This window comes from Aaosphaeria arxii (genome assembly GCF_010015735.1).
Source record: "Aaosphaeria arxii CBS 175.79 unplaced genomic scaffold BU24scaffold_17, whole genome shotgun sequence".
NCBI classification, from domain to species: Eukaryota; Fungi; Ascomycota; class Dothideomycetes; order Pleosporales; genus Aaosphaeria; species Aaosphaeria arxii.
The window spans coordinates 1,793-26,122 of record NW_022983490.1 but is presented as its reverse complement, the minus strand read 5'-3'; the positions used below and the strand labels follow the sequence as shown (position 1 = coordinate 26,122).

At 47.1% G+C, this 24,330-nt stretch overlaps 6 protein-coding genes across 6 annotated transcripts; 4 read left to right on the top strand and 2 right to left on the bottom strand.

Annotated features, from left to right (window-relative positions):
* The first annotated feature begins 2,647 nt into the window (after positions 1-2,647).
* BU24DRAFT_93203 (uncharacterized protein) lies at positions 2,648-4,405 on the top strand. The gene is made up of 3 exons (XM_033534817.1): positions 2,648-3,209; positions 3,409-3,468; positions 3,544-4,405. Exons 1-3 carry the CDS (start codon positions 3,010-3,012, stop codon positions 4,214-4,216), a joined length of 933 nt encoding a protein of 310 aa, XP_033376905.1. The 5' UTR covers positions 2,648-3,009; the 3' UTR covers positions 4,217-4,405.
* Positions 4,406-5,677: 1,272 nt separating this feature from the next.
* Positions 5,678-7,946, top strand: BU24DRAFT_93162 (uncharacterized protein). Its single transcript, XM_033534816.1, has one exon. The coding sequence runs from the start codon at positions 5,699-5,701 to the stop codon at positions 7,817-7,819; it is 2,121 nt and encodes a 706-aa protein (XP_033376904.1). The 5' UTR covers positions 5,678-5,698; the 3' UTR covers positions 7,820-7,946.
* Positions 7,947-8,740: 794 nt separating this feature from the next.
* On the top strand, positions 8,741-9,585 carry BU24DRAFT_359882 (short-chain dehydrogenase/reductase SDR; the record flags this gene model as incomplete). Its single annotated transcript, XM_033524072.1, has 2 exons — positions 8,741-8,961; positions 9,042-9,585. Coding segments are annotated over 2 exons (765 nt in total), but the record flags the coding sequence as incomplete, so codon positions are not given.
* A 1,795-nt stretch (positions 9,586-11,380) lies between these two features.
* Positions 11,381-12,655, bottom strand: BU24DRAFT_474988 (uncharacterized protein; the record flags this gene model as incomplete). Its single annotated transcript, XM_033532880.1, has 3 exons — positions 11,381-12,143; positions 12,200-12,329; positions 12,385-12,655. Coding segments are annotated over 3 exons (1,164 nt in total), but the record flags the coding sequence as incomplete, so codon positions are not given.
* A 1,697-nt stretch (positions 12,656-14,352) lies between these two features.
* BU24DRAFT_468684 (uncharacterized protein) lies at positions 14,353-14,816 on the bottom strand (the record flags this gene model as incomplete). The annotated part of the gene is made up of 2 exons (XM_033532544.1): positions 14,353-14,486; positions 14,537-14,816. The coding sequence occupies 2 exons, from the start codon at positions 14,814-14,816 to the stop codon at positions 14,353-14,355; spliced, it is 414 nt and encodes a 137-aa protein (XP_033376901.1).
* Positions 14,817-17,850: 3,034 nt separating this feature from the next.
* BU24DRAFT_456109 (uncharacterized protein) lies at positions 17,851-23,529 on the top strand (the record flags this gene model as incomplete). The annotated part of the gene is made up of 11 exons (XM_033531419.1): positions 17,851-18,162; positions 18,411-18,576; positions 18,888-18,906; positions 18,987-19,438; positions 19,614-20,088; positions 20,145-21,005; positions 21,039-21,133; positions 21,191-22,267; positions 22,388-22,902; positions 22,966-23,451; positions 23,504-23,529. Exons 1-11 carry the CDS (start codon positions 18,033-18,035, stop codon positions 23,527-23,529), a joined length of 4,302 nt encoding a protein of 1,433 aa, XP_033376900.1. The 5' UTR covers positions 17,851-18,032.
* Between the last annotated feature and the right edge of the window lie 801 nt (positions 23,530-24,330).

Below are 24,330 nucleotides of genomic sequence, written 5' to 3'. Positions count from 1 at the left end.
TTTTCTTCTCTCCAGTTACGCGTGTTGTGCTATTCTATGTGCTATTATGTTACTGTGTAGTGCAGTCAGGTAGTCAGGTGTGGATGCGTGTAGAGTGTAGAGTGGATGTCGTGCACGAATCGTAGGCTGTGGACGAGACTCATGGGTCAATTGGTCAACGAATCCAGGAAGGTGTTTGCGACACGCAGGGCAACACTCAACAAACTTACCTTTGTTTGCACGCGCCCCATGGATCCTCGCCCAGCTGTTGGTTGTAAGTTGTACTTGTAACAATGATTGATTAAATCGATGTGGGGGGGAGGGAGGGGAAAGTGTCGGGTTGAGTTGCCTTGAGGAGGGGAGGGTCGTACAGGGACAAACAAAGGAGCAGGACAGGGTCTCAAGAAAAGATGAGATGAGGTGATGTTGGGGGCAGACAAAACGGCAGTAAGCTTATAAGAATAATACCATTATTGATGGTTGCGGGAAACGGTGATGAGATGGACGCCGCAGCCGGAGTCGGAGGGACAGGAATGAATGAATGATGGATTATCGTTGATGGCAACTGGGAATTGCTAATCTGCACCCTCTAATGGCGAGCAATGTTGCAAGACCAAGCAAGCATGGCATCTGTCTAGTACACAGCAATTGTAGAACTTGTACAACAGTCGTAGTGCACATTGCCTCGGTGGCCGTACCCGGCGTGTACCTTTGTCTCCTTGTTCAAACTCGGGTGGACTCCCGTGTGTGCATGTGTATACCACAGTACTCGTACTACCAACCTTGATTCGCCATTCCCCCTCTTCTTTGGTCAATAGATGGCCACTTTGCAGAGCAACCCTGATGTCCTTCAGGTACCATTCATTAATTCGACATGGGGACAGTATGCAGTAGGGTCGCTGAGCGGCTCCGCTATCCATAGAAAAGAGGGGAGAGCGTTGGTAGTATCAATTATTATTACTATTATTATTGCACGTTGAAACATGAACTGTGCTGTACTGCATCATGGTACGTACTAAAGAATACGTGAGGCAGATGACTACCTATACGGTATTGACTTGGTCAAGAGGTCAATGGGAGGGTTCGGCTCTACTTGACGATGGTGTGCTTGATGGAAGTGATGGCTTCATTCAAGCTCGCCATCGATCCATGAATTCCGACTGTGGGATTATGTGCTCTTACACACACAGTCAAGCACCTTTGGGTAGGTATGGGTCATAGCTACTTTAACCTCCGTGGTTACGTATTACTTGTTGGATATTTTCGCAGTCAGCTTCAGCTAACCCAGTCATATCCGTTCCCCCTCCATCTCCATGCCATACGATATGTACCAAAGAATCAAAATCCACTCTCCCCCACCTCGACCACCTCGTGGGATGGATCATGGGTGATGGAGGGTGGATGAATGATGTGCTCCGATGGTGTCTTTTCATGTCTTCCCTCCAACTACCTAGTGCGCAATCCGGGTGCTCCATTATCTATTCTTCCGGCCACGGCCATCCTTGACTCAACATTAGCTACTTGTACCATTCTCTTAACTAGGTACTTGTCTGTTAACTTACCTACCTACATAACCAACGACGAGTCCACAAAGGTCCATGTACTCAGTAGTGCTCGGTCCATACACAGTACATATACTCGTACATACAAGTCCATACCCATCCTACCTGCCTGCTACCTAACCTATCGACCTACTTAATTCCACGATCCCTCCTCTCTAGCTCTCTCCCTTCCCGCCGCCCCCTCCTCCACATATCAGTCACAGTCACAGTCACTATCACTATCTATCGGGTCTATTCTCAATCTCAATCTCAATCTCGGGCTTCAGCTTGCCACTACATACTACAAACAACAACTACGACCACCCCTTGATCCAATCCCTATCTCTCTCTCTAGGTATCTCTCTCCGATATTGAGGGATTGCCGACGTGAACCGATTGACCCCAGGAAAAGCGCGGCTCTCTCTGCACTTCGGCAGTAGTCTTATCGCTCCCGCCTCTCGTCCCACCTGCATCTCGTCTCCTTGTCTCCCTCCATTCCACCCTTATCGGATCCGATCCGGCCTGGTCTGGTCTGGTCCCTGGCCTGTTGTTCCACTTGCAGGTCTAACTCCAACCTTCGAGAAGGTCATTCCCGGCCGTGTTCGGAGTATCAATCAATCATCAATCATCCAAGGAATCAATCAATCAATCAATTCATCCTGCTATCATTGCCGAAGAAGCATTGTAGCAACATTCAATTGCCTTGTCGTTCTGCATTTACCGTGAGTACATACTATCTCCTATAATCTATCCATCTACCCCTCTACCCTACCATCGGAAGCGTCGCACGGATATCTGCCCTGCCTATTGCATTGCTCGTCTCGTTCTCGTAGATAGCAGCCCGAGATAGTAACATATCAAGGGGGGCAATGGCATGGATGATCGCGCGCTTGATGGCGTTCCGTGGCGCAGATCTCGTCGAACCTGCTGAACACAAACAATCCATCAATTGACTATTGACACAATAATGCCACCGCTTGAGCTCCGTTCCTGGCTAAATATTTACCATCGCAGGGGCCACTGATAAGGATTTCTATTCATATCATCATATTCTTCGGACACAAAAAAACCAATCCCATCAAATCACACAACAGGACGGACAAGGGCGAAAAAAAGGATTGTGTGACTCCTGTTGTTCGTCATCATCATCATCATCATCATCCTCAGCAGCAAAGCAGCAAGTAATCCCTATCCTCCTCATTCTCAGCCCAGCCCTGGTAAGAGGCCATTGCTTCTTCCTGCGCGCACATCATCGCACCCATCCGGCTGTGTCACCGATCCCCTTCCCATTCCACCCCCCAACGCATCCTATTCGCAACTCATCCCATCGGGCCCATCCCCATCGCTGTAGGGGAATTAATTCACTCATCTGGCCTGTAACAACCCTACGGACGTTGTGCCTGCTTGTTGCACCGTGCCCATTCTATCTATCCTGTTCGAGCGCCATTGCTCGTTTCCTCACCGTCTTTCCAACCACACACACGTCTCAATGGCCACGCATCACAGCCGCCCGTCAACCCACTCTAAAAGGCCGCTGCCGCCTCATGCTCGCCCCTCCAAACCAAGTACCCACTCATCCAAGCGTTCGCATCTCCATACTGCCAGCAAGAGCGGCCACAAAGCCGTCTCTCCCAAGGAGGACGACTTCGAGGACGAGGAAGTGATGGCAACGAGTTTCTTACAGTATTGGTATGTCATGTCCTCGTCTATTCTTGTTTTTGTCTTTATCGTTGTCGCTGTCGATGTCGCTGTCGCTGTCGCTATTGCTATTGCTGTCGCTATGGTTGGTCGCATCAATGCTATCCAATCCCCCTTCTCCCTGTCGCATCCCCTCCCATCATGCACCATCATGACGAGTCCAATGCTAACGGAAATGTCGTTCTTGTAGCACTACTTGCGAAAAGCAAATCATCGTGCCCAATAACTCGGTTCTGTATTGCTCAGAAAGGTATGCTGACATTTATTACCATTTACGGCAATTCGGCCCCAGCCACAACAGCAAGCTGACATGCGCATGCAACAGTTGCCGCAAGAAGGACAACGAAAAAGAATTGACCTTTTCGCTCGACTACTCGCCGCCACTGAGTCCTTTCACCAACTTCACATTCGACGACATTCATTTCAAGGACATCGTGCCACTTCGCTCGCCCACAGCAGCCCTCTCGAACCGCTCATCAGTCGCCTTCTCGGAACTGTCCTCGGACGATAATGCCACGTCTAGCGACGACAAATCCCGCCACAGTTCCAATGCTTCGCTGTATCTACATCAAGTCCAATCTGGCAATTCCTGGGCTGACCTGACCAATGCCGTGCGGCCAGCCAGACCACGGTACAACCGTGCTTCAACATCCTCCGCCAACTTCAGCGCTGCACCCTCTCTCTCCCACACCCCAGGCTCTACGACCAGCTTCTCGATGCCCTATACACCTGCAACAACGAGGCCTCTCCCACCCAGGACGAACCCTCACACGCATAGCGCATCCTACCATGCCAAGTCTGTCGATCTAGTCACTCCTCTTACCTACACCACGAGCAACAGCCCGCCTCAATATTCCTTCAAGGCCCTTCCCGTATCGACAACATCGAAAGGAACGGTCGAAGGCGAGATCCTCTATGAAAAGTCGCCCATCCCGTCCATCTCGCCCGCCAACAGTAGCTTGAGGCAATTGTTCGCTTCTACGCCTCGTTGCAGCTAGGCTTGTAGTACCTAGTACAGCGGTGTCGTGTCGTCAATGATACCAAAGTCTCGGTGCTCGATCATCAATTTGCGTGGTTTTCTCCCATCCCCTGTTCACTGCATTTCGGGGCATCGACATCCATCCTGGCGGCATCCAACAGTATCATATTTATGAGCCTTTTTATTTTCCATTCTCCTCCAATCCACGTGCGTCATTGCCCTACCTCGGATCGAACTCAGATAAATAGCGCAACCCGACGCTAGTTGCGTTTGCGCAATCGCATTCCATAATGTGTTCTGCTATGCTGTGCTGTGCTGGCGTAGCACAAAACCTTATCTTTGGAGGAACCATCATCCCTTATTCCCATGCTCATTGAGCCTTTTATTTTCTCTCCTCATGTTTTACCAAATCATCGGCGCAAGTAGAGGGATTTTCCACCACAAAAGTTATGGATTGGGCGTTCTTCCTGCTTGTTCTGCTTGTTCTGTCTTTTCACTTTCTACCCCATTTGATTTTTACTTTCATCCAAATACGATTCCACATGTTAGTAACGACAACAAGACATTCATGATTGTTGCGATTACATCCACGAACGACCTATACATGCGCCATATACCACCACAACAACGACATTTTACATTTACCGAGTGAGCTGGGCATCATTACCTCATAAGGGAGGAGGACATTCGAGTTCCCTTTTAGATTTAGGCTACATTTTTTTATCCTACCTATCACATCATATCTTAATATAGAGAAAGCTTAAAGTGACCATTTTAAGCCATTGAATAATATAGACCACCCCCCCATCATCTAAACTCCTTCATGTTGTTTGAGCCATTTTGTGCCCGCTGGATTGAATTAGTCACTTGACTGCAGTTGGAATCGTGTCATGCCGACAAACTGTCTGTACCCTGGTTCTCTAGTGAGTCTTGTCGCTTCTCTCTCCAATTGATTGACCTGATTTCTTATTTGGACGTACTAGATTATTAAAAAAACGAACAGTAGTTATTATTAGGAAGTGCTTGTATTCTTGCTATGTGAAGTGTCGTAATTAGGTATTCAGTGCTTTCATTAAGCTACATCTCCCCAACTACAACGAGTCCTAAAAATTTGGCTTGATATCAAGGTCATCTTATACAAGCATCTAGACAATTCATATACTAGCAGGCTTTACTAAGAAGTACTGGCATAGAAACTGCTGCGCAAGGTCAGGGAGCTAAAGACGAATCGAACCAGAAGTTGAACATACTTACCACTACATTTCCCAAATCTACACGATGATTACAGGCACGTATCAAGAACGAATCAAACCGAACTTCAAACGGATTTTGGAATACGTCGGAGTTTTAGAGAACATTATGGCCTGCCATATGGTGCTATGGTAACATAAGTAGTAGTAGCGTCCGCTAGTTTTTCCTCCATACTTATAAGTTATAACTACATATAGCCGAGACGACAACCGGGTTCTCGAGAGACCTCACCTTCCCCTCACAATGCATCATGACCGAACACCCATCATCGCCTCCTACAATTCTACAGGCCACCACCCCCCGAATCCGTGCCTCCAAGGCTTGTCGGAGATGTCACGACAAGCGTGTCAAATGCGACGCCAGTGAACGCGGAACACCATGCACTCGCTGCGAACAAAGGCGAGAGCCCGAATGTACACTCATTCAGTCACGAAGGGGCATATACCCTCGCAAAGCACGCCGACAAATTCAGCGTTCCACTCTCGACAAATCACACAACACGGCCACCATTGGATGTGATCCAAATACTGCTCCGACCACAACCACCTCGGCACGGGACACCAATGCTGCAAGCAATACGGAACCTCTCCGTATGCCAGTAGTAGTGCCAGACTCTGCTGATATCACCACGCCCAGGACCACAGTAGAACCAGCTGCGAGCAGTCCACATGCCACTCATACGAACCAGTCAACTTCATATCGTGAGGTCAGCTGGGCAACTACGTTCAATCACTTGCTAGAATGTCATCACAGTGGAGGTGATGTCTTGAACAAGCATTCCATTACTTACATTGGTGAGGCCTCTCCTCTTGACATCGTCCTTAAAGATCTTAGAAGAGGTACTGGGCGTCCTCAGCTTCATCACCCTGCTCCTCCGTTTGCAAGTGAGGAAGTCGCCGATTCTCCTCGTGTCTCGCATCCCGCAGGAATGCAGCCCGAGGAGATTGCCTTTCTTGAAGCGAAAGAGGCATTCACCGCCCCGCCTAACCAAACTATGGATGCACTCATGGATATTTTCTTCGAGCGTGTCTTCCCTCTCTACCCAATCGTCAATCCACAGGAGCTACTCCGGCAGCACAAGGCACATCAGATCCCCTGGATGTTGCTACACGCTCTCTGCTTTATCTCTGCCACTTATTGTCCTATGCAGATCCTCCGCCGTGCGGGATTCGATAGCAGGCTAGAGGCGCGATCTTTATTTCATGGAAAGACAAAAGCTTTGTTTGACATCGGCTACGAGGGGAACAAAATTGTAGCCCTTCAGGTCTGTATTTTGATGAGTTTCTGGGGCGGAGGTCCGAGCAACTACTGGAACTTTTACACATGGATTTGCACGGGAGTGACTATAGCCGAAACCTTGGGTTTCCATAGGTCCATGGCAGGGGCCATGATCGAACCGCAAGACAGAAGTCTGATCAAGCGTTTGTGGTGGGTCCTAGTCATAAGAGACGCGACCTGCGCTTCTCTTGTAGGCCGACCCTTCCGGATCAACCTGGACCACTGTGATGTTGATCCATTGACCGAGGAAGACTTGCGGTATGACGGGTCCTCGACTGAATTCCTGCAAAGTCCTCACGTACAGTGTTCTGGCCTCTACCAGATCCATGCAACAAGGCTGTCGTTGATCCTCCGCCACATCATCACAACTCGCTTCTATCCCCGCAAGCAATTCGCAACAGAATCCTTGCAGCAGATGCTGTTAGATTGGCGAAATGACCTCCCTGCAGAATTGAGATGGTCTGACTTCGCCAGCAATCACCTCAACGTATTTGCATCAACACTTTGCATCCTATATAATCACAACATAATTTTAGCACACGTCAATGGACCCACGGATTCTGCCCCAAACGATCCAGAAGGAGCAACCTCGCACACATTCTTCGGAGAGGAGGTTGCCAGTGACGCAGCCCAACAAATTGCGTCTAGTGCTTGTTCCGTCGTCACTGACCCAAACGCCTTACTTCCTCCGCACGAGCTCTTCCACGGCCTCTTCATCGCATCGGTAGTCTTCTACATGCAGACAAAGAGCGACAATAGAAGCACTGCTAGGCTGGGCATGTCAGGCCTTACGAATTGTAAGATGGCCCTCCACGCTACGCGCGAGACATGGGACGCAAGTCCGTGGATATCGCAACTGTTCGACAAGATCTTGTGTATCTCCACGGCCAACCGTCGAACCAATACAGAAAATCTAGGCAACGATACGGATACGCGGGCGGAGATTGACCCCAGCATCGGCTCCCTTGACCTGAACGGGTTTCCGCTTCCAGAGCCCAACGAGTGGCCCAGCCAACTGTTCTTGGGTAATATTTTCGACATCCCATCGAACTCGACCTTTTCAATGCCGTATCCGTTCGCTGCCATGATGTAATGGTTCTTCTTCTGGTTATCGTAATGTCACAGTCCTTCGTTTTCTTGGCCACTATCAAACATCGTATCTATCGTCGAACTAGGGTGTTAATAATCTTCGAGACCCCAAAACCCCCACTTCTCCTTATGTGATTGGATCATGAATCAATGCTGTTGTAGCCAGTGCGTCGGGTCTGTCCTAGTGACAGAAGTTGCATGGCTTTTGATAGTGTGTATGATCGTGTGTGAGCATAAGGCAGTTGATGCCTTCACTGTATGTTTGTTCTGTACTCAACAACCAAGGAACGTCAATCACAGCAAATCTGGGTCTACCATCTCTCGAGACCGCTTGAGACAGCTTTAGGATCTGTGTGTTGCACTCTTGCTGCAACGCGAAGGTCTTGCAAAAAGACAGCCACCTTTCTCCTCACCACGCCTAGATGAGTACTGATGGTGTTGTGGTCATGATTGCTAGAGACTTTAGCTTAGACGCCCATGGTCAGAAAATACGAAAGCTCTGCAAAACTATCAATGAGATAGTAAGGAGCGCAGGTTCGGTGTTTCGCTGATGGAATAGGCCCCTCCGTAGATGTTTTTTGTAACACAACGGCCGGTTGGTTGGCCACCGCGCCATTCGGCTTCTTTGGGGACAACCCAGAAGCATATAGCCGCACTTCATCGAGGTAGATGCAACACTATCCATTTTGGATGCGCCAATAACCATGACGCGCACTCTTGTTATAAGTACTCCCTAGGATAAGGATATAGGGTCATCTGTTGCAGCACTTTAAAGAACATTACGGACAGTCCATTGTGCTAATCAAACTGTATACCGTTGCAAGATGTCTCTACTACTACTCGAAAACAGGGTGATTATGTATATTCTCCCCCGAGATCCACACATTCCTCAATCTAAGGAGACTGTACTAATGGCGGATTCCAAAGTATCACAGGGAGTAGCTCAGGCATTGGGCGCGCTACGGCCATCGAGTGCGCGCGCCATGGCGCCAGGCTCGTTCTACACCACATTGGAGACGAGCAATCACGACAAGATATCAAAACACTGCAACATATCATATCTTCTGATCGAAGTGAGGTTCAGACCTCTGGGCAGAGAGCAGTCGAGATTGCGCTGGACATACGAGATGTCGATGCTGGGCAGCGGTACGTGATGCATACCCCTTCTCCAAACATACGAGGGCCAGCGAGCTGTAGTCCTTGGCTGACGCGTCTCTGCACTTCAGTCTTGTCGATAAGGCCATCTGCTCGTTCGGCAAGCTTGATTCCATCGTGCACAATGCGGGTATCTGTCAGTTCTCAGACTTCATGGCTGTGACACAGGAGCAGCAGGAACGACATATGGCGATCAATTACACAGCTGCCTTCCGCATCACGCAGAGTGTAGTAGAGCACATGATATCCCAAGGAAAGGGAGGGTCTGTGGTCAACATCGCGTCTGTGACCGCGACGGCAGGCTCGTCACAGCTTGTGCACTATGCGGCATCCAAGGCCGCCCTGCTCGGGATGACAGTGAGCAGTGCGGTGGCATTGGGCAAGTATGGCATAAGAGTCAACGCGGTGAGCCCGGGAACGATTGAGACAGCAATGAATAGGGACGATCTGAGTGGTGCAAAGAAGAGTGTTATGGAGCAAAGGGTGCCATTGGGACGACTCGGGAAACCGGACGATGTTGCACGGGCTGTCGTGTTTTTTGTGAGTAGCTTGTCAGAGTATGTCTCGGGGCAGAATTTGATAGTTGATGGCGCTGCTACAATAAGCTATCAGTGAGAGATATAATTGATGCAGGTTTCAAATACAGCCCAATCATGAATCTGGGTTGTACATATACCATGCAAGAGTGTTTGAAGACATTTGAGAGCTAAAGCCGTGTACGACAAGAACGGTTGATTCTATTTTCACATGGGTAGGTAGATCGAGCTAAGCAAAAGTACACACTGTTGTCAGCGAATGCCCTTCATCATTTCCATCTCTCTATTTTGTTTATAGGAACAACTGGGCTTGACACACTGGGCTCTTTTACATCCACCCGAACAAACTGTTGTGCTCCTGCTCCGCCTGGTATCTGGAGCAATCTGAAAAGATTCGTTTATGGGTCACCAAGAATCTGGGTTTGTGGCGAACAATACACAATAGGGCTGTCACCCAGGGATTGCGGTCAGCGATACACTATGAGGCAAAGTACTCTGTTGAATTACCCTTCGTATATCGTGTGTTATGCCTGCGAGACTCACCCTCTTCATACTCAATTGTCAATGTTATACAAGCCAGAACCACGTCTAGTCGTCATTGGTAGGAGAGTTTCTAGTATTCGCGCAGCTATTCTATCAGTGATGATCGATTACTTAGAATCCTCTTTCAGAGGATTTCTATCTACTTCTACGAGAAATGCACAGACATGACTAACTTGGTAATGGCACCATCCACCCATGTACTGCTGCGCCCGCATTCCAACGTTTTCGGGTGGATCGTCGATCATTGTCCTGGGTGCCGATGTACTCAGATTGCAATTCGCAGAACTTTCAGGACTCGGGCCCTCGGATCTCCTTCCACGGCAAAGAAAGCGAATTGAGTGGAGAGTTCGTTGGACGGGCGGCCATGTATGAGGTGAGGAATTTCGGCCTTGAAGCCGGTTCGGCTTTCGACAGTGTGTTATCGAAATGTGTCCGACTATCATATATCTGCATAGATTGGCGAATCAAATGTTATGTCACATCATTTCAATAGACCAAATTGTGCGATGAAAGCTATGAATATTTCATGTGATGTATTAATGACGTCCTCAACGGCAGGCATACGATGCTAATAGATAATGTAGTCGTTGGTGTCACTCGCAGCCAATCCGGTCGTGTACCATATAGCCGGATTCCCATCAGTCGGGGACAAACAGTATTGATTTAAGAAGCCGAAGAAGACTCCCGCATTACCAATTCGAGCACAACATTGGATATGTGCCCATTATGGAATAATTCATCACACTGGGGGTCGATCGCGTACTGTAATACTTCCTTCAGTCACCTACATTCAATGCTTCCGCCGCGCCTACGCTCGTAACCCTCTTCTAATATTCTACTTCATGTCGTCAAATTGAATCTAGAACCACGATGACTAACACTATTGCAGTGCATACCTGACTATAGAAGTGACTAGTTGTTGAAAGATTCACTACTTGATTTTCTACCGTTGACCAAGAAATAAAAGACACTACTATTGCCGGTGTTGTTGGACTACGCAAGACAAAGCGAAGCTACAGCAAAGCCGCACCGTTGATTTTTATTAGGTTTTCGCTGAATGATGTTGTATGTGATACTCAAGATCTATGATTTGAGTGCAGTATATTGACGTTTATCCACTGGCCCAGAAAGTGACCTTACACACACATAAATGTACGCTATATGCTGAGAACATATTGGATAACTTCGAAAGAGTGGGGGTTTCCGGGAAAAAGATAAATAACAAAACTCGATCAATTGTGGTGAGATAACTCAATCAACCCTTCTTACTTCGGGAGGCCACAATACTATAGGAGACCCTATTCAATACGGCATATCATTACTGAAGCGTACTATAACCAAGCTGATACAGGTGGCAGCATTTTTGCAGTTCTCATCCTATCCCACGTTATGATATAACCCTTGACTGTGTCGATCTCCTCCGCAAATCCAACCGCACGGCTTCTGCTAAGGTCATATTCTCTGTTGAAATCGAATTGTACGAGCATGAAGTGCACATGGCCCCAGTTCTGTTCCTCAACGACCTTTTCCTTAAGCCCATATTTGTCCACAAGTACCTTCCATGCCTTGTCGTTACTCTTAACGAACGTCTCCATTGGGACTGTGTTTTCTATAGGACCTTGCCCCTTTAGACCAAAGTGCTCGGCCAGCTTGGGCCAAACTTGGGCCCAAGTGACAGTCTTTCCGTCCGCGACATTGAAAACACCGCCATTGCCGCACTTGTCAATGTTTGCTGCGGCATATATCTCCATTTTCGCCAGTATGTCTTGAAATGTATCTGTATGGGTTGAGTGGTAGCCATGCTCTTCGCCTGGAAACGGCACAACAGCATCCTTGCCATGAACCTCTCTGTAGATTGAGAGGTAAAGAGCTATACCTTGCGCCATGTTCATTGCATTCGATGTCGGTGTAAAACCCACAATGCCATCGGGTCGTACTTCAGAGAAAGTCCATGCCTTCCCCTCGGAAAGCTTGGCAAGAAGATCGTACTGGGTATAGTAAAAGATCTTACTGGCGTAGGGCTCGGGAATTCGAGGCATGTCCTCACGGAGAGGGGGATGAATTCCGACTTCCTTCGGAAACTCCAAGCCATAGCTATAGTGTTTATTAGAAGCACATCTTGATGGTAAATGGGATCAGGGGAGATTTACCCTTTACCCCCAGTCTGTAGAATGATTGTTTTCAACTTAGACGAGACCTGTTCAACAGCTTCCACCGCCACTTTCAAAAGATCGCAATTGATCTTCTTCAGACTCTCGAAATCTCCAGTTTGTATGTATGCTGTTGGTAATATTAGAATACCGCCAAAAAGTATACTACTGCAAAGAGTTCATACCTGCGTAGAAAACGTGTGTAATGCCCTCTGCGTCTTCAATTTTCTCTTTCAACAGTCTCGCAACTTCTTGAACCGGTTTGGTAAGATCAATGCCGTTGACAAGGTTGTATCTAGAATCCGTATGGAGTTGGGCTTGTTCAAGCGTAAGAGGTCGGTTTGATAGACCAGTGATCCTGGAAAATGTAGTAGGGCTGGGGTAGTCTTTAAGCTGGTTGAGCAGAGACCATCCCGAAATACCAGAAGCTCCAAAAACCAGAGCGTGAGACATGGTGTTCCTTGAGAAAGTAGCTACAGTGTCGATGATTACTCGAGGCGTATGGGGTTTGAAGCAAATTGTTGGTCGCTTGGTTGCACAGCATTTATATTCTTGCGCCACACAGTAGAAAGACAAGGCCGGGCGTTGCTCTAGCAAATAGCCGGCCCTGCCCGCAATCTCTCTTTGCGATTGAAGTCATGGGACCATCAGTCGAAATTTCACCAAAAGGAAGAATTTTTATATCTAGGTTTCTTATGTTGTAGGATTGATAAGCAAGAGGGATTTCAGTAACCGAACCCCGAGTAACCGATATCAACCCTGGATACGCAAGTTGCCGAATGTCTCATTACACCGAGGAGAAGAAACCTAAAGAGAAGTTAGGTGAACATAAACATACTATCGATTATGATATTCAGTCTATTCATGGTTCACATGAATGAAATCTAGCTAAGAATCTTACAAACGATATCGGACTTGTTAGATTTTTCTACTCAGAAAGTAAATATTCTCCAGCAAATAATATAACAAAAGGACACGTACGACAATAGCTGGAAGATTAAAAACAAAATGTTCAGCAGGAACGCCAGAAACGAACGCTAATCAAAATTACTACCCATCGAAGAAATCCAAGCAAGATATATAATGTGATAGAGTAAGAAGTGGTACGTTACATTATCAAGGATATCCTCCTGGTTATCATGTGTTATCTTATGTTGCTTCATTTCTGTCTAGTAACTCTACCTACGACAGGCCTTTTTATGCTATAAACATAAATGATATTCTACCTAGGTATGCTTTCATATATGACATATTCTGATTGTTATGTAACTACGTAATTGCACCCTACCTATACTTTGGTTTAATGCCCTACTTCGGAAACCAAGTGCATGTTAGCGATAAACGGGTTTCAAGGTTCTACGAGTAGATAGTAGAAATGCAACGTTCGCACGTAAGTATCAAGGTTGTCTTGAATTAGTTGTAGTATTATCACTATTGGGTAGGAAATCTCGGCCTTTGTCCACGTTAGAGGTGGCTATTGTGAAGTCCTGGGCAGGGAGGTGACACGTAGAAAATTCCGAGGAGAAAGAATTTGCTGTTCTCCTGACTGAGGAGGTTTTCCTCCCTGGATAAGAACCTCTTACAGTTGAACGCATTCCCATAATGTACAGACCTACTGCCTTCCCCCTCTATCTAGGAGGAAGCTTCTACAAAACATGTGCACGACGGCTCATTCTCCATGACTGACCAGAAAAGGATTAGAGATGACTGTATCGGGAGTATGCAAGTAGTAATCTTACGCAAAGTGTTTCCATGGACACGCCTCCACATTACTTAAAAGGGCAATGGGAGTGCTATAAGAGATCACTGTTGATACACGATGGACTTTCATCACGGTTACTGTCTGATCCTTCAGATCATCCAATAAATGCCGAGACTTATTTCCATGAAGTTAAAACATCGCGAAGCTGCAGGATGAATGTTTCTCAAAAATCAAATACTAGCAACGCGTCGGTCAATCCAACAGTCGAGGTATATGATAAAATTGCAGTGAGTGAGCGTGGCTGGTGACAAACTTCAACACGTAGCCTCCTGAGAATACACGAGGTAAAAGTATATTGTCGTCGCGGTCTAATATAATGAATGTGATACTTGATACCCCTATTCAACCTACTACAAATGGCACCCCAATACGTCTGATCAGAGCTCACCACTTAGCAACTGTAGATGAAAGACTTCGGGCCAGTTGGGCGGGGGCAGACATCCTCAGAAATGAGGTCCGTGGTGCACACACCAATCTTAGCAACGCCGGCTGGTTCCTTGCACTCAGTATCCGAGTAGAGTGTAACTTATCATGCTTAGCGCTGGACTTTTATATACAGTTGTACTCAAACTCACCGACACAGCTGTCCTTCATTGTAGCTTCGGGCGTGAATGCAGCTGAAACGCTGCCAACGGGGTATTTTTTGTCCTGATGCAAGGTGCGACACTTCTGAGTGTCTTGTTGTAGAACAACATACTGCATCGAGAACCCGTTGAATATCTGGTCCTGACACATGCTATTGCCATAGGTAGTAACCTCAATTTGAACTGGGTTTGGCTCTTGACGGCTCTCGAGAGGAGCCGCTCCCGTGGCGGCGAAGGTAGCCAAGGAGACGATAAGAGTAGTGAAGTGCATGTTGGTAGGATGATATTGTCGTACGGGAAACAGTTGAGGTAAGGGCCGAATAGTTGCACGCGATTGTTGAGTTCAGCAGCTATGAGAATTCTTCTCATATTTATATGTTTGGTTCAACCAGCCTCCGTTCCATCTGACCAGAGAGCAAACTTATTTCGTTGTGTGACTGCTATAGACAGAGAGGAGGCTGCAGGTCCAATACTCAACAAGACAAATTATTCCGCCAACAAGAGGTTACAACCATTGATTTTCGAAGCAACACATATGAAGCCGTAAGAAGGCACTGTCAAACAGTCTCTACCATATGACTTTTCCCAGCAGGCTGAACTGCTTGGGCGTAGCCATGCATCTATCGACTTCTTGGGATCGTGTACCACTCTGGCAATGAACCCTTGTTAGATAATTCTTCCGCCGATCTCGTTGACTGCATGGATGGTGGAAACAACAGCATTCCACTCTAAATCAATACGTCCAGTGACTTCGTAGTTTCTCGTATCGCGTATTCGCTTCACGATCAGTGTAAGATACAATAGAGTTGCAGCCGAACACACGGCTGCCTTTCATCCGGGGCTCCATAACCCGACTATGCGCGAATCTGTATTTGGAAAAACCCTCCGGTCATATGCGTTTGGTAATATAGATAAGATTGATTGGTGGGGAAGTGGGAGTGGATGTGGGGGAGAGGTGGAGAGAGATAGAACTACGTAGACGCAAATGGGGATACAACAAAAGTCCTCAGTTTTACAGAGCTACTCGGGATAGAAAGATTTTCGATATACACTCAATCAGATGGTTTTCTAATTTCCGACCCTTCGAATCTAAACCTCGGCGAAGAGGAGTAGTGTCTCTGAGATTTGGTTATTCGGTGAAGATTTGTTACCACCTTAGCATTTAGAGAAGTGTTGATTTCAGTTAGGGCTCCTAGGTGGTAGGCATTAATAATATTAGTAATGTAACAACCTATTCGTTACTTACCTGTTTCCGTAGATAGGGTTTGTGGTAGATCTAATTGGTTTAGGAAGCCGATTACATTTGTAAAGTTAAATCAAGATGCTTGACTGCCATTGCGTGCGAGATTGAGTAAGCCCATAACATGAGAACTAATAATCTTGAATGTCCCTTTCTTGCAGATTCGAATTGGGCTGCTTAACGTCTCGGATTTTGTCCTTGATCGCCTTGAACATCGCAAAGCTGACCCTCATATCTGACCGAATGCCCTCCTGCCTTGTTCTATTCCTACAGGTTCCCGCCTGGTAACAAATAAGTGGAAAACATTGTTGAAAGGCGCCCGTTTTTCTTTTTGAAGTTGGAGGCGAACACTAGAGTAACAGCGTGCGGCCTCGAAGAAGAACACTACTCGTATGATCTTGGAGCCCCAATCCCCTGCAGAGACCATGGTTGCATGGTTACATAATGTGCTCATTCTGCACGTGGCAGTAAAATCCCCGGACCAATGACGATTAACCCTAACGAATGATAATGTAAACACTCGAACACGCAAAGTAGAGGAAAACAGCCCCTGTCTATAATAGAAAGTCCATTATTGAAAGGATTTAACTCATTCTTGCAAGTAATTGTATGAAGTTTCCCTACAGTAGGCCGAGTTGTACCCGAGACTCAGGCGCCGGAGCTATCATAAGATTGGGCATTGAGGATAAATCCGTAGCCCATTATGTACCATCATGGCTACGTAGACAATAACGGTATTGTTGGAAGATATCGGTGATTCCATAATCAACTTGCCCATTTAGGAAGTACCAGGAATGTTGGGATGCGCTCATGTGATAGTGAACACTGCATGTAATAATACCGTTCCAACTTTTCTTGACTGGGCGCACTCGTTCATCTTCCCTGATTCAATGAATTGGACACGGAGGATATGCCGCCGTGTACATGTGCCCCCTGTATGCCGCAGACAGGAATGAATGTACGATTCCCGCTAGTAGAAGGTAAGGGGGCCTACAGACTCCAGGAAGACTTTCGAATGCAACGTCTTCATTTATCCGGCGAGAGAAAGCCACGAGATCAGGAGAACCGCAAGCCTCTTTCTCCTCGGAATCTTTTACCATCATGCTTCAAGATTCTTGCTCCTAACGTGGAAAAAATCAATATATTTCACTTAAGAGGATGGTTCCACTGCTAGCCCAATAGAATCTTGATATCTGTGTACATGATTTCTTTGTCTACGGGTAGAATGTTATATCGCGTAAATCGCTACTGTGCACAAGTTTCCTGAAGCAAAGTCTTCTTTACAATAACTTATTAACAAGAATGATTCCATATTAATAGAAGTGCGTGAATGCACCAAACATAATAGCTGAACCAGGAAAGATAACAGCTTCACTTACAGTATGGACAGAGGCGTATCGTGGATCTAACTACTGGTAACGAGAAATAAATACAAAGCAATAGGTGTTATATCTAAGAGAGTATTCTTAAATCATACTGATGCGTGGCGTACGTCTGTTCAAATGATTCCATACTGTGACTTACACATGAATACATAATTCTAACTTGGTGTTCTTCGATGGCTAGCATTATCTTGAGCCACCAATTTGTCTTTGGTATCTATTTGCCTGACATGACGTTTGACCGACTTCTATACATTGCTGGCAGCTGGCAGGCATGAACAGAGCATGGGCCGCGAGCAGTTGGACTTGAGTGCATTTTCGGTGACAGCATGTGTTACTTATCGTTGTTACCCGGAAGTCGTAGGCTCACAATAGGAAGAAGCTGCGCACCTTCCAGGACTCCGTTGGCTTCGTTCTAGCTTAGTTGCGAGGCAATTATTCGTTAGTAACCCCAGCCGAAGGAATGCGATAGATGGCGGAGAAGTGCTGCAAATCCAACCCACCTCATAAACGAAAAAGTCAGGAATCAGATTGTCTATCGATCCAAACTGACCAAATGGCCAATCATACTATGCCAAGCCATATGAAGCAGTCATCAAGGTCTGTTCTCTGCTGTTGAAAGTCAGAGTGCATGCTTGTCCAACACCGGATTCCCCCCCTCACCCGGCCCTACACAATCAATGTACGTAACCAGCATCTGTAGAACCTTATCACTCACCCACCTTCTTATTTAAACATTACCCCCACTACTACTCCTGCCGTAGGTGTAATTCATACTTCTTCTACAAAGAGATCTTTCACCGTCGATTCCGCCAGTCCCTTATTCATTCCGGATCTGATAGAAATTGCTCCTTCAATTTGCAGCATGTCGGCTACTACGCATCCTTACATTACACCTGGAGATCATAAAGCGTTCATGGAGTACGCCGTGGTTCAGGCTCGACTTTCGCCACCAGGACCGGACAAGTTTTGTGTGGGCGCCGTACTTGTCGACGGTAAACCCGGTGCGATCCTCTAAACGGGTTATTCAATCAAACTCCCCGGCTACATGGAGGGTGACATGGGCAGCACACACGCAGAGCAGTGCTGCTTCGTCAAGATTGCCCAAGGTCACGGCCTTTCAGCTGTGCGCGCCGAAGAGCAATCATCGACCAGCTTCCTGCCAACACACTTCTGTACACCACTATGGAACCTTGAAATGTAAGACTGAGTGGCAATCGCACCTGCTGCCACAGAATTGTAGCTCTAAAGGAGAAGCTGGAGACCGTTTATGTGGGTATCCGAGAGCCGAACACGTTCGTTGTCGACAATGATGGCAAGAAGCGTTTAGAGGCTGTGGGCATCGGATTTGAGATGGTTGAGGGGGCCCATGACCTTTGCTACGAGGCGGCTATGAATGGTCATGCTAAGTAGGCTGAGGTACTCCACAGAGTCCTCACAGCAGCATGATCTCTAAGGTGTTGGATGTTGGGTATCCCCATTACTCCGTTCCTAGTGGACTATTATTATTTTTCTTCGAGATAACGAATGAAAAGAGACCGCCAGTTGATCCACGTCATATGGACCATGCAGTGTCCAGACGCCACTGCCGTGCGTGTATGCGTGTGCGAGCGGCTTGGCTCACCAGACCCACCGACCCGCCTCACTGCTTAAGTTGCCTGGCCTGCCACAACTACGAGGTGTCTTGTTGTTGTATCTTGATTCTTTCTTTACCCTGCAGCCCCGCTACACACTGCACAGTACGTTCTGCCCTGCACAATTTCCAAAGTTAGAGGCTACATGGGCCCAAAGGTCATCATCCATTCCTATCATGTCGTAGCTAATCGTTCTGTCCTTCCATTCGATGGATCCTTTCACTGCGCTCACCCTGGCAACTTCAATCGTCCAATTTGTGGACTTTGCGACTAAAATAGTCCATGGAACTCGTCAGATCTATCAGACTGGTGAGGGCGTAGCAGAAGAAAATGCAGACATAGAGTTATGCGCTTCTGAGCTACACAACCTTTGCACTTGCCTGGATGTCTTGAAATTGCCATCTCCGAGAAGCGCAGACGACGATACACTTTGTCGCATAGCAGATCGCTGTATATCCGTCTCGATCGAGCTTTCGTCTCTCTTGGAAAAGGTCAAAGCAAAAGATCCGCATTCAAAATGGCAATGTATGGTTTCTACAGTCAAAACTCAGCTTAAGAAGAGCGAAAGGGACGAGATTCTCGCCAGGTTGTCTCAATTCATGGCAGAACTCGACAGCCAGCTTTCCCGCCTGACCCAGTAGGTCTATCTCCCCCTTCCTAGCCAAGAATGATAATTGACGCCAGTATAGGATTGACAAAAAGAGCTTTCAGGAGCAAGTCATCTTGTCTCTTCAGTCGAACGATCAAGCTTTAGGAAACCTTGTCAACCACATTCAAAAGCTGAGATCTAACGTTAGCATTTCGTAGTTGAGCCAATATGCCGAAATACAACTGCGCCAAATATTCACTCTCCCAGAGAGAACTCAGGTGCTCATCACTGACCGTCGAATCATCAATTTGCTGCTATTCGAGGACATGAACGAGCGGTTCGTCGATATCTCCAAAGCCCATGGAGGAAATTTTGCTTGCGCTCTAAATGATCGGAGCATTCACGATTTTGAGAGTGAGATGAACCTAGAAAGACACTCACGAGATGTGCTAACTTCAACGCTAGACAAATCGTCCGCACAAGCTCATGATTCAGTCGAGGTGCTCGTGAAACCGTTGTTGCCCATGAAAGAGCATGATTCGGATCTAAATTGCGATGAGAAAACCGTGGATAAAAGTAGTAATCTTCCCTACTGGTTAGAAAGAGGTGCCGGCATTTTCCACCTTACTGGACCTGGTTCCGGAAAGTCTTCTCTGATGAAATACTGTGGGACCATCCCAAGACTGCATCATACTGTGGTACTTGGGCTACACCTCAGAAACTCGTTATGGCAAGATACTTTCTTTGGAAACAGGGCACGAGGAAGCAAGAAACTACAGGTGGACTCTGCCGGCCTCTTCTTCACGATATCCTTGAAGAATGTGCCGAGTTGATCCCATTGGCTTTGCCAGAGTTATGGAAACAAACAGCATCTACGCCGTGGCAGGTTGAGCTCAAGTACCAACTACGAAAGGAACAAGTCTGCCGAGCCCTTACTAAACTTCTTTGCGATCCCACCAATAGCCACACTCATCATTTCGTCATCTTCATCGACGGTCTTGACGAACTGGAAGAAGAAAACTCTGACTATGAAGACCTCATTGCGCTGGTTTTTCAGTGGATACAATCAAAAACCAAGCATGTCAAGCTGTTTGTCTCAAGTAGACCACTTCAAGAGTTTGTAGACGCATTTTCTGAGGACCAGAGGCTTTGCCTAGATCAACACATTCGTAGAGATCATAACTTGTTTCTTCTTGATCGGCTTCAGGCTTTCATCTCGGCAGAAGACCCGCCGCTTCCTAATCAGTCACAGCGGGATGTCGAAGGCTCCAGAGCAGAACTATCAAAATTCACAGATCGTATTACTCAGATGTGCTCTGGCGATTTCCGAAAGCTATTGTGGGTATGGAAAAGAATGAGGCAGCTGATGCACGCCGGATCAGACCCCATCTCAGTCACAGGGAGACTTCCGTCGCTATCATCGTCTGACATAGGTGTCTTAGTGAGGAACTTGGACACACTGGAGTCTGCTTTCAGTCGGGTCAATTTGGATGACTGGTCTGAACATACGCCTGGGTTCTCGGGTAAACGGTCACTCATTAGTTCAGGCAGGGTTATAGATCGCGATGCATTTCCAACTGGAGCCGCCTACCAGTTGCTTACCGATACGGAAACCGTAGGTCATGAATAAATACTACGAAGAAGACAGATGCGTGAGATAGAGACGCATCTTGAAATATATGGCGCCTTGGAGGACGATCTTTTCGCCGCAAAGGATGCACGAACGAAAGGGACCTGCGAGTGGTTCTCTTCTAAGCCATCATACTGCCGCTAGCGCAATCTCTCATGTTCAGACTCAAGGTTGCTCTGGGTTACAGGAAAGCCTGCAGCGGGTAAATCCATCCTTGCTGGGAATATGATCGAAGAACTCCAGGGTAATGGCGAGGGATGCAGTTTCTTCTTCTTCAAGTACGCTGATCTATCTCAATCACAGGTCAGCACGTACCTGAGATCACTTGCGTCCCATATGGCCAGCCAACAAGCATCGGTTAGAGAGAGCCTATGGGAGGCTCTCCGGGAAACTGCTGGACCCGTTAGCGACACCAACAACGAGCGTTTGCTTTGGCATAAGCTGGTCGTAAATGCCATCTTCAAAACTAGCCTAGGCAAATACTTTTGGGTTATAGATGGCCTAGACGAGTGTGAAAATGCCGCCACCGCCTTCAAAACTTTATTGAGCGACTTGGATGATGAGATCCCGCTCCGCATTCTGGTGACAAGCTGGGACACGCAGACGCTGCGTACAGCATTTGCCGAGCTAGGGTCAGAACGTTATTGTCACGAATCGATATCAACTATCGACACGCTTCCAGACATCAGGTGCTTTGTTGGAGCAAAGTCTAAAGCCCTCATATCCATGAATGACGAAACTAGAGCCGCTTTAGTTGAGAAAATTGTTTTAAAATCCGAAGGATCGTTTCTGTGGACTTCACTTGTGCTTGGGGAATTATCCCACTCTTACAGTGAAGATGAGATCAATCAAGTTCTTGACGAAATCCCGAAAGACATGGGTCCACTCTACCGTAGGACGTTAGATATGATGTCCCAGTCTGCAGGCGCAAAGCACATTACTAAGTCGACTATCATGTGGACAACCTGCGCAACAAGGCCACTTAAGTTAAATGAAATTCAAGAGGCGCTCAATTACACCGGTCACGACAGAATAACGAACCTAGAAGCAATGCTCCAAGCAACTTGCAGTCAACTGCTGATGGTTGACCGACATGGGAATGTCCAACTGGTGCATGAAACGGCACGCGAGTTTCTTTTGGGCGAGAGCCTTGATTCCGAGTTCGCGGTTCGCAAAGTAGCGGCGAATACACAGCTTGCGAAAGCGTGTCTACAGTACTTGTTAAGTGACGAAATGAAGAGACCTCGGTCAGTACGGCGTCTGAATACCAATGCGACCACCAAGAAGCAGATTCCCTTCTCTGACTACCTTTTTCAATTTCTCAAGTCACCTGGTGCAGGCCGATGGTAACTTGTCGAGTACCTAAGCAAGTTTCTGGATACGAACGTCCTGACCTGGATCGAAGTAGTTGCTCGTACTCGTAACCTCAGCAACCTTGTTCAGACTTCCAAACACCTGAAAGAATACTTCGCGCTCTGTACTGCCCCTATGGATCTTAATTTTCTACAAACGTGGTCCACTGATCTCATACGTATCTCCGCTCGGTTTGCGGACGCACTGGTCGCATGCCCACCAGCAATATTCGCTCTGATCCCTCCACTATGCCCAAATAACTCGGCCATTTACAATAGTGTGCATCAAGGCCGCGGATTTAAGATTTTGGGCTCTTCGAACTCCGATTGGGGGAACCGACTTACTTGCGTCGACTTCCGGTCTCCGACAAGCTCCCTATGCCATGGACACGACTATTTCGCCGTTGGTTTACGGAACGGCGCAGTAGTACTGTATCATGCTGGAACAGGTCAAGAATACAAGACTTTGCATCACGGGGAAACAGTGAATATCCTCTGTTTTCTAAACAGATCCGGTTTGATGGCATCCTGTGGGCCAAAAACGATCCGAATTTGGGATATTGCTGATGGGAAGACATAATATACCTTCCAAGTACCGCAAAGATGCATTGCTCTCGCATATGATGATGCAGTTCTCATAGCTGCCTGCGATAAAAACTATCTCGCTTCGTGGAACGTCAATGATGACGGAAGCCGTCAACCAGACAGGCCGTGGCATGCTGGCGAAGAGTTCGCCGACAGTCAGCTCCGTCGGCCACCGTCCGCTGTTTCCATCTCATTGGAGCATAATATGGTGGCAATAGCTTCGCTGGGGATGCCTACAGTTCTGTGGTCTCTTGATGAAGATGACTACTACGGGACATGTGGCAAGAAACTTGCCAATGGCGAACCGAGCAAACGTTTAGTCACAGCTTTGATTTTCAACCCCAATTCAGCATTGGAACTACTTGCAGTATCATATCTCGATGGCGAGCTTGTTCTATTAGACTCCTTCAATGACAAAACGCTCCACACAGTGCGTGCGAATTGCCCAAAACTTGCCGCAAGCCCCGATGGTCGTCTCATCGCTGGAGTGGCAGGTGCGGGGACCATAGACGTATCTAGGTTTGAGTCATTGAACCTGGTGTACAGGATCAAGTCCTCGAATCCTTATGTGAAGCAGCTAGATTTCAGCGGTTTTATCTCTAACATGTAGGATACTAGGTATCTCTAGGTACTCTATCCCTAATAGACTGTGACGGTTGATCACTGGGATCAATCACTATAGGACGATAGAGTATCAATATCAGATGAGATGCCTTTCACCGCTGGATCAGATAGAGGATATGGCCTCTGCACTGCTGCCTATCCTACTATGTAAGGACCTTTTCCTCCTACCTTAGATGTAACGATAGGTAACTTACTACACAAGGTAAGAGGGGTATATCGCAGAGGTTTGTATAGGGTAAAGCGAGTATCAAGACAGGGTAATAACTCTGACTTATCCAGGGGGATAAGCTACTATTGTACTGGTAAGGTAATTCTAAAAGATCAGATACAATTTGTTATTGACTACAAAGAACTCCTACATATGAAATCTGGCAATCTTATATATCCGTCCTTCCTAGCCTTTGATCAAGCTGCTCAACCTCTTGGCCCATGCCGAGACCTTGATCACCTTGATACTTTGTTCACGTGGTGCTGGATCACGTGACTGGTCCTTGGGTGTCATCGAGCCCTCTGGCCACGATCTCCGACTTCCGTCCCAAGTACTTGACGCCTTCATTGTCCTCATAGGTTCTGGTATCGTAACATTAGATAGCTTAGTAGCTTATTATCTTTATTTTAACTCTAGTACTCTAATTATAACCAGCTATTAATTTATAATAATAAGTAAAAGAAATTAAATCTTTATAACGTATTCCACAAGCGAGCGCTCCACCCAAGCGAGCGCTCCCCCTAAGCAGCCTTTACAACGT